This window comes from Mytilus galloprovincialis, chromosome 11 (assembly GCF_965363235.1).
Source record: "Mytilus galloprovincialis chromosome 11, xbMytGall1.hap1.1, whole genome shotgun sequence".
NCBI lineage: Eukaryota > Metazoa > Mollusca > Bivalvia > Mytilida > Mytilidae > Mytilus > Mytilus galloprovincialis.
In genome coordinates, this window is record NC_134848.1 from 14,026,239 (window position 1) to 14,036,134 (window position 9,896).

Here is a 9,896-nt window from a genome sequence, read left to right on the forward strand (position 1 = left end):
TAGGGTCGTCATGAAAAAAGGAGACCATGCATGATGATGCTACATAAAAAGAACACAAATCTTTTTTGCAGATCATTTCGGAAGGAAGGATTGAATTTGTCTGTACATAAATAAACTCATCATAGATTCCAGGACTAAATTTAGTATATACGTCAGACGCGCGTTTCGTCTACAAAAGACTCATCAGTGACGCTCGAATCCAAAAAAAGTTAAAAAGACCAAAAAAGTACTAAAAATCATTATAAAAACTGATTCAACCACAAAATCGTGTGCAATACGATATTTATCCACTTTCTGCAGTTCGATTTTAAATATCTAAAACGCACGGCGAGTCTTGCATTTTAAATTTTAAATTTTTTTACTGTCTCGAGTGGAAAAATATCGTAATAAACTCGATGCAGTGGTAGAATCTATATTTACAAAATGTTTTGTAGATACAGTTCTACAATGAATTAAACGTACATTTATGTAAATGCATTGTTTATAATACACTGTTGAACATAAATACACGTTATTTTCCCTTTATGTTTAAGTGTTATAAATCACAAAAGAGGATAATCGAAAAAAGTATGTATACGTAATTTCCATTAATAATTGATTTGGATTTATATCTATAATGTTAGTTTATGACGCTGCCATAATAATAAAGCAAAAATTAAAAGAATGTATGCAGTTATCCATATAGCAGATATGTTAACAGGTTTATCACTTTAATGGTTGAAAATATCAAGTCCGTCAACATCAGATTTGTTATTTGTTTGATATCATATTGATAGATTTGTTTTGTTGACAACATAATGGTAATCACAGAACTGGAATCAATAAAACACGCTTTTCTGTTATGTATTGTCTCCTTTAAACATGATGGCGGTAGACGCAAGTTTCATTTTGCCAAGAGTTAGTTTCGATGTCATCGTTCATCTACAATTAAAGATACAAATATCAATGTCACATATTTGTCTCTCTCATTTCACTTCTCCGAAAATATTTTTTTTTCCTTATAAACTAGATTTCATAGGGTTGTGCGTTCGCTACAAGATCGCCTTTAATATAACATGTTTAACATATCTATATTCAATCAGCCATACACAAATGCATCAAATTTCACCATACACAAGTAGATACAAAACAAAAAAGTTACATATAAGATGGTAATGATGGGTGGGAGGGTACGGAATAGTATACTGAACAATGTAACTTACTACCTTGAAACGAGCGTCGCATTGATCAAACACGCCTTAATATTTTCTTATGTAATAACATCCGAATCGTCTGTGCAGACAGGAATTCAATGGGTATTACCCTTTCTCATTTAAATATCAAAAGACCGTTATGTTAAACATATAGGACTGTGAAGAAATGTAATTATACATGTTTGGTTGTAGATTTTCATATCGAATGACCCCTTAGGTAGTGGAATAAATTTAGGTTCAAATCTCGTAAATCGAATAAAAAAGAATACAAGAAGATTTCATGCGGCCGAAGCGCTGTTTAAGATTAATCTTCATATATCTGGAGTGCCAAAAGCCGAATATTTGAAAGCCATTAGTTAATAGAAACCGTAAGCACCTACTACTCATCATGTATAACCCTGCGAATTTCCACTAGATGAAAATGTCACTATGGGGAATAATTTCCAATCGGATTACCATACTGGTATCTTAAATTATAAGTATTTGAATGCATATCGCTAGTGAGTTTGGACACTAATATATCGTATTAGTCTACTAGTTCATGATGGTAATTGTAAAAGTTATGTTATGTCGATTTCTGTCATTTTCCCTTATAGCTCTGTTTTATCTGTCGTATCAGGAGCATATCCTTAATAATAAAGTCCGTATAGTGTTACGTACATACTGAGGTAAACAGCAAAATCACAAAAATATTGAATTCCGCAGAAAATTCTTTACGGCAAGTCCCTAATCAAATGGCAAAATCAAAAGCTCAAACACATCAAACGATTGGGCAACAACTGCCATATTCCTGACTTTTGCCAGGATGTGCATATCTAGATTAAATAATGAAAATCTAAACACACTTCTTATTGGAGTATTTAACCAATCTAAAACTGTAGATAGTAAAGGAATATAATCATGATAATCTTGATAAAAATGAAAATGGAAATGGGAGACAACAATCTGACCAAAGAGCAGACAACAGACGAATGCAACCTATGAGTCTTCAATGCAGCAATAAACTCCCGTACCTGGAGGTGTGCTTTAGCTGGCCCCTACACACAATTGTATACTAGTTCAGTGATAATGTGAAAATAGTGAAATATACAAATGAAACTAAAATTAAAAATCATACAAGTCTAACAAAGACCAGAGGCTCCTGACTATGGACATGCGCAAAAATGCAGCAAGTTAAACATGTTTTTAAGACTTAACCCTCCCTATATACATCTAGCCAATGTAGAAACAAATTTGTTTGCCGATTTAATCATTACACGACCGATATTGTTATATACTTATATAAAACGTCTTATGAACTTCACGAACAGTTGCTACAATATGTGTTATCAAGTATAAATTACCTAGAATATTTTTTATATGCCGAAGGCGTAATATTTTTTCCTCATCCGACTTATCTCCAAAATACAACACAGCCTGGAATAAAAAACATATTTTACATGTTTTATAATGTCGCAATAATGAATAAACATTTTACCGCTTTATCACCTTTAATTTTGATCGCAAATCTGCATACATTCAAGAAACAAAACAAAGGACAGATGAATGAAAATATAATTAAAAATGCAATTTATATAATCTTTATAGGTCAATTAAACGTTCTTTGTTGAATCTATTTTAGGTATTTATATTTGTCAACTAAAACATACACAAACGTTGATAAAAATATCAAGAATAACAAAAACAAATGTCATCGTCAGTAAACTTTAAAATTTAAAATACTTTAAAGTATTCCAGAATCTATTTTCTCGACATACCTTCCCTAGGCTTTTCAGAATTTCTTGAAACCTATTTTCCATTAAAACTCCACTACTGCTTTGAACAATTTCTCTTCTAATATCATTGATGATGTCTAATTGCTTGGAATAATCTGTCTCACCTTCCTCTTCGGTCCTTATTCTCAAAATGTAAATCATCAACTTTAAATCTATGTTCTTCTTTGATATGTCCTCTAATGAAATAAAAAGAAGGTTTTATTTATATCATTTGGAGTCCCTGTTAGTCAGGATTTAAATGTGATATAAACATAAAACAGTTGTATCCTTTAATTTACATATATTTTCAAAGGTTTTGGTAAAAAGTAACTAGAACATTTTACTGTTGCACGATGAAAGAAACTTAGATTGTATAAACACCAACAGATCTTTGAAATCGACTATTATTTCACACATGAAATCTGGCACACACATGCACCGTGTATTATATTTAGGGATGTCAACTCGGTGATTATTTACTAATCGAGTACTCGTTGGATTTACCGAGCGATACTCGAGTACTCGTTCGGTAAAACATTTACAAAATGGAAACACAAAATTATATCCATTTAATTTATTGTGGGTCGTTGTCTTTGGTTTTACAACATCGACATTTGTACCAGGACTAGATATTACAATAGGGATTTTATACCATATAATTGATAGCTCATTAAAAGATTTACCACATATACTAATTGTGTAAACTGGCAATAATCTAATCAAGTAGTTAATAAATATTTATAGAAAAATTATTATTCAAACAACAGTATTATGGAACCTTTAAAAATCACATTAAATGATCCACGAAGAGGTGATGATTTGAATTTTAGGATGACTATAATCATTTCTGAGGGTCGATAAAGAATGCAATGACTTTATTCTTATTCAAAAATATTATATTGTCACATTTTTTCTGGGACGAGGCGATTTCTTAATTTTGTTAAGTAATTAATTGTCCTAGGTGCTTATGAAAATATATGCTCTGAAGATACACAGCTGACGGACTGACTAAGGAATTATTAGCTTAAAGTGCAAGCCTTGAAAATATGTTCTTGTTCATAACCTACCTATGTTTGGAGGAATTGAAATGACAGTTTAACGAATCGTATTTTGAATTTTATTCATTTTGATTTATATCTAATTTCACGGTAGGCGCTGTCAATGCAAATATTGTTTTTGTTTTTAATTTAAAGAAAGCAATACTCTAACAGGAAACCGACAAGTCGAGTATCGTTTTTGTAATCGTTTTTGTCAACGAGTACTCGACTTCTAGTTGACATCTCTAATAAAACTTTAATCAGAGCAAAAGTTATCGCGACGATACACGTAATAATTTTGCTTTCGATGAAAATGGCGTGAATTTAGGGTAAAATCTTATTCTTACTTCAATGGTGAAATAATTATTGCAAAATCACTTAAATACGTCCAGCTTTTGTTATATGACATGTTAAATGTATAAACTATATTAGAAGTACTATTTTAACCACGAACAAAGAGCGTTCTAATTTTATGTTTCATGTTATAGATATCCCACACAATACGGTATCTGGGGGAACATGAAATTTAGAAAATCATGACGGTCACCATGGGAACATACGACGACAATCATGATTTAAAGAAAAATATCATTTTTCTATAATTTGCAACAAAAATTAGCCAAGTGTTATCCGTCAACTTAAACTCGTTAACTAGAGTACTTTTTGGACAATGGGCACGCTACTATGAGCACCCGCAACTGAATTTCACCGCTCATTAGTTACATAGAAACTCGGAATGTTTTTTTTTATGATCAAACATTAACAGTGTCAATGAACATTTTAAAGACGACCATGCGTAAGGAACATTGCTATTGTGAAACTCCGATCTAAATATTAATTTTAGAACCAGGAAGAAAGGAAGAAATTATTGAACATGAAATATATAGTAAGAACAGTTTATTTTTATATACTTAGATGGACAATCCTGAATATTACGAAACACTTTGAGGACGATAATTGCAGAACGAGATACTCTAAATTTGGTAATTGCCATCATTTGTAAATATGTATTCGTTTGACAAAATATTGAACCGATTATAATATTAGATAGAACAGATTGTATTGCCCTACCATTCAACTTTCTATAGAGTTCTCTTGTCGAAAAAATGTACTTGTAATATAATTCATGTTTTCAAACACATGCAGGACTAGTCTTATATTCCAGAAATACAAAAAATTAACAGATTGGTGTTGTCATGTAATAAGTATTTTTGGCTGAGAATAAAGTATGGCAAATTCAATAACACAGCCATCAAAAGAAGTTTAACATTTCAAAAAGTACAATGACATGGACATGTTTACTAACACTTTAAACCTACACTTTGTATGAAAGATAATAAACTCACTTTGTGGCGAAAAAAGTTGTTCATTTTGTTTCTGAGTAAGGTGTATTTTTTTCTTTTGGCTTTTATTATCTTTGTGCAAATCTTTACGAGAGCACGTTTTTTGCTGTTCGTAAATATCCATTCGAATTTTGTCTAATTCGGGATATCGTGTATTAAATTGATTTTGTATAACATAATATACTATCTTTGTAAGTCCATGCATCACCAGTAAAAAATTGTTTTCTTCGTCAGTGAGATCCTTGAAATACCTACTGAAAAAAACCCGACAAGCTATATTAAATTAAATATGTCAATGAAATAATAACATACTAGGGTTTAACTAAATACTCATTTTGTATATCATTTATATCTATCGATGTGTATTGTTTATATATAAATATATGATACATATTCAAACAAATGAATTGATACGAGACGATTTGATTCGATTCGATGACTATACGGGACGATACATATATACACCAGTGACCCTTTTTGTGATTGTTCCGAGACTGGGAATAATATTGATTTTGATCAGACATCTAGCCTAACATACCAAAGGAGATTCTAATAATACTTCGCAGTTTTGAGATACTAAAAGAAACGGTTTGAAACATTAGTAAAATTATGCACCAATTTCAGAGTACAGATGTGTTTTATCAATACAAGAATGTACAAAAGATTAAAACAAAATTCAAAAAGTCTTGAGAATTGACACAAAAAGGACATTAAAAGAACAGCCATATATGTGTTCCTGACTCGGGTAAAACAAGACTTGGATATATACGATATAATAACACCATAACATACAAAACAAAAACTTTCTCATAAGTTTTATGAGGATTAGTTATCTCTCAAAGCCTATCTTTTTTAAATTGAGTCTTTAGCACAGTGTGCCATCTGAGTGGTATGAATTATATATTCATATACTGCTCCTAAGTTTATACATATCGTAGGTTATTCATCCTATTTGAATGGAGAACAATTGATATGATTTTAACGCGACAATCAACTCTCAACCCAAAGGACAAAGGCATAAATATTTTTGGTGTGAATAGAACAACTAATTATGATAAGACTGCATATCAAGTCAAAAATACAAACTGGCCCTAAAGCGGAAAATCGAATGAAGCAAATATAAAAAATCGTTCGACTACATATATTTTAGTTTGCTTCGAGGTATCTAACAGTTTGCATATGAATTGTAGTGTCTTAAAATTTTCCTCGAAGTTCAGTATTTTTGTGATTTTACTTTTAACAAGTTCATACAGTTTTGGTTCATTAGTTGATGACAGGCGATACAATTTCAATTCACTTTAAGTCATATATTGTATGAAAAGCCTTGTGGTTTATGTACACTGAAAGGTTCTTAGTTAATGACAGGCGATAAAATTGCAATTCACTTGAAGTCATATTTTGTATGACAAGCCATGTGGTTTATGTACACTGACAGGTTCATTAGTTAATGACAGGCGATAAAATTGCAATTCACTTTAAGTCATATTTTGCATGACAAGCCTTGTGGTTAATGTACACTGATTAGTTGTTCGTTTTTTATATTGTCAAGCAAATATATATTTGGAATTAAAAACAAATGTACTTACGTCCTTTCTGGTAAAGGAAAATCTTTAGGGATCTGTATACTTTTAACGTGAAAACCATCTAACAAAAATAAAAGATAAATCTTATAAATCAATTGATAAAACTAGAAATTCCAATGTTATATTACATGTATTAAGCATGTTAAGATTGATATTGAAATACGTAGCCGTATTCTAATTATTTTATCTAACTGATAAGAATTTCAAAATCCTTAAATTTTTAATCTCAAACTTTGTCAAGTAAAGAAAAGTTACATCTGAGAAAACATAACTTAAATATTTGAAATAAATGTAAATATAGAAATACGTGTCATATAAAGTTGAATGTTCAAATATCATAATTCATGAAAATACCAGATTAATATTACAACAGAATTCAAACGTTCAGATAACTTCACACTAATGTTATGTAACACAGCACTGCCCTTCTGGGCATATACTAAATTCAGCATCAAATTCGGTCCAGCGGAATTCTATACCAGTTTTGTTTAGAGCATATTCGAATTCATAGTGCTAATTGTCAACTGTACACGCGATATAAATCATCCCATATATACCAGAAAGTTTAAGTGTCGGTAACAATACGAACAAATCTGTCTCTAAAATGCTGCTTATACTTTTCTAGTGTTTTGAACTGGACGTGTCTGTGGTGATAGCATGACTTCTAATATCATCACACTTTCTACGTAAAACTTTTTGACCTATGTTTTGGCGTCTCTATACTAGTAGGCAACAAACTTGTCCCTGTAGCAGCAATGATAGTTCATCGTTGAATTAGATTTTTCATCAGTTATGTAGTTCAACAACCCTATGTGCACCATTGAAAACTTACAAGAAGTCTGTCATATGTGTTTCGCCAACAATAAGACGACCAACAGTTCAGACCATCGCCAGGAATCTTTAGCGAGTGCATTCAATCAAACAATTAGCTGTCTAATATACCTATTACACGCACTTCAGCTACATTTTTTTCGTGCAATTTTTTCGCTTTTATTGTGTTTGAGACATGTCATACATAATGATACAGATATTTGGCCAGTAACTACTAGTAAAAGAATTTGAGTTCAAACTGACATTTTGATACCAAAATTCAATAAAAAGACTGAACATCTCATTTTACGTTCAGACTTCCAGTCTATTTCACGATAAATTGACTGCGAGAAAATATTTTATGTTCAGACAATTCCCTATCAGTCGATATCAGTACGGGTAAGTAGCTTTTTATATAATTCAGTATGTAGTTAATCTGCTCATGTAAATAACAACGAATGAACACAGAAATAAAAAGATGTAGAATGAGCATGATGAGTGCCACTGAGAAAACTCTCCATCCAAGTCACAACTTGTAGAAGTAAACAGTCTGCACATAGACTGAACGTATTTTATTCAATTTAAGCGAATTGTCTGGAAAGTTATTAAAAACAGAAAATGACTCTTATAATTCAAACAGTGTTCAGATCAAAATGAGCGTTTGATACGAAGACACATCTGCCTATAGACCAAAGCGCAAAGAAGTTTATAATTATTTTAAGTTTTACTTTTGCCTGTAGTCACAACATGCAAATGGAAACACGGAACATGCAGTTTGCTGAAATTATTCACTAATATCGAGCGAAAAATGACAGGTGGACAGAAAAAAAGAGATGAACACAAAGCCACCAATTCATTTTTTAAAGCTACTACAAGTGTCAATAATTAAAGTAACAGTCAAAACAACTACAAATATAACCTCAGGTTAAGGTTAAGCAAGATATATATATATATATATATATATATATATGTGTGTGTGTGTGTTACATACCTTTATCAGGTAAAATAATTTGAAATTGTGATTCTGTTGTTGCCTGCAAAAAATCAATATTTGATATATTAAATAAAGGCGTATACAATAAAACTATAAAAAAATCACTCATAAATACATGAAATAGTTGGACCAATATTTAAAATACACTTCTATATTTGTTACATCTAAATGTGTTTGAATAATCATGATAATATTAAAAAGTACCTTTTGAAGTTGTTCATGCCTTGAAACCCATTCCTGTGCATCTACTTGTTTTGTTAGATTATCAACCAATAAGTCACAAGAAGATATGCATGGCAGCATTTCCTGTTGAAACGCCGCATCTTCTATCATACACATCAGTTCTGTTAACGCTCTTTGTAAAGGTTTGTCATTAACAGTCCAATTTAGAAAGCTTAAAAACGCATCTTGTCTTATTTTGTCAAAAACACTAATAGGACCCGCAACATGAAAAAGTTTGCACCAAAAAACTTCCTCCATATCAGAGTATTTAATGTCCTTTCTTACAGAAAACTGACAATAGCAATCTGAAATATCTACACTGCAAGCTTTGTTTTCATTTTTCATAAACAGTTTCTCCCATTGTGTTTGATCAAATAGCGCTTTCTCTATAGGAACCTGGTTACACTTACAACACCACTTTCTCTCCATAGAATGGAATATTGTATGCTTGTTATCACTCACAAACCCATCAAATCCTTCCTTGTATAATCGAGTTATTGCAAGTTTTAAAATACTGGGTATATTAAGCACCAAGGAGAGAGCAGCTGACAAGTCACACGTGTCAATCTTTTTCGGGATAAAAAAATTGCAGCATTTTTTAACTTGACAACAATATGATTTACTACCCTGTTTTATTGCAAACAATGCTTCCCATTGCTTTTCCGGGATGAATTTAAAAAAAGTAGATAAACTATCAGTGCATTTGCAACATTCAACTGTTTTAATTCGTTTATGATAAAGTCTGTGTTTTTCCTCTTTAAGTAGGTCTTCTATCGTTTTAAAGTTCATTATTGTACAGTATTCATAAATTAGTTGTTGAAGTATCCTAGCAGGATAATTTTCAGACTTATCAATAAATACACAGACTTTATTCATATCGATATGTATAGGGATCAACGAACGAAGTCTACCTGGAGCGAAAAAAGAATAGATTATTAGTACAGTCTATTGAAATGTTAA

General features: G+C 31.2%; 1 protein-coding gene across 1 annotated transcript; it reads right to left on the reverse strand.

The window, feature by feature from the left end:
* Nucleotides 1-526: 526 nt before the first annotated feature.
* Nucleotides 527-9,841, reverse strand: LOC143051013 (uncharacterized). The gene is made up of 7 exons (XM_076224085.1): nucleotides 8,919-9,841; nucleotides 8,712-8,754; nucleotides 6,914-6,971; nucleotides 5,331-5,581; nucleotides 2,951-3,144; nucleotides 2,537-2,609; nucleotides 527-921 (listed from the first exon to the last, which is right to left on the reverse strand). The coding sequence occupies exons 1-7, from the start codon at nucleotides 9,810-9,812 to the stop codon at nucleotides 911-913; spliced, it is 1,524 nt and encodes a 507-aa protein (XP_076080200.1). The 5' UTR covers nucleotides 9,813-9,841; the 3' UTR covers nucleotides 527-910.
* Between the last annotated feature and the right edge of the window lie 55 nt (nucleotides 9,842-9,896).

What these genes read in the sequence shown, in the direction of transcription:
- LOC143051013 (XM_076224085.1), bottom strand. Translation starts at nt 9,812, where the DNA reads ATGAATAAAGTCTGTGTATTTATTGATAAGTCTGAAAATTATCCTGCT. An exon ending in AATTATTTTACCTGATAAAG is followed by an intron (nt 6,972 to 8,711) that starts GTATGTAACACA and finishes TATTTTTGTTAG; the next exon opens with ATGGTTTTCACGTTAAAAGT. An exon ending in ACAACTTTTTTCGCCACAAA is followed by an intron (nt 3,145 to 5,330) that starts GTGAGTTTATTA and finishes TTATTTCATTAG; the next exon opens with AGGACATATCAAAGAAGAAC.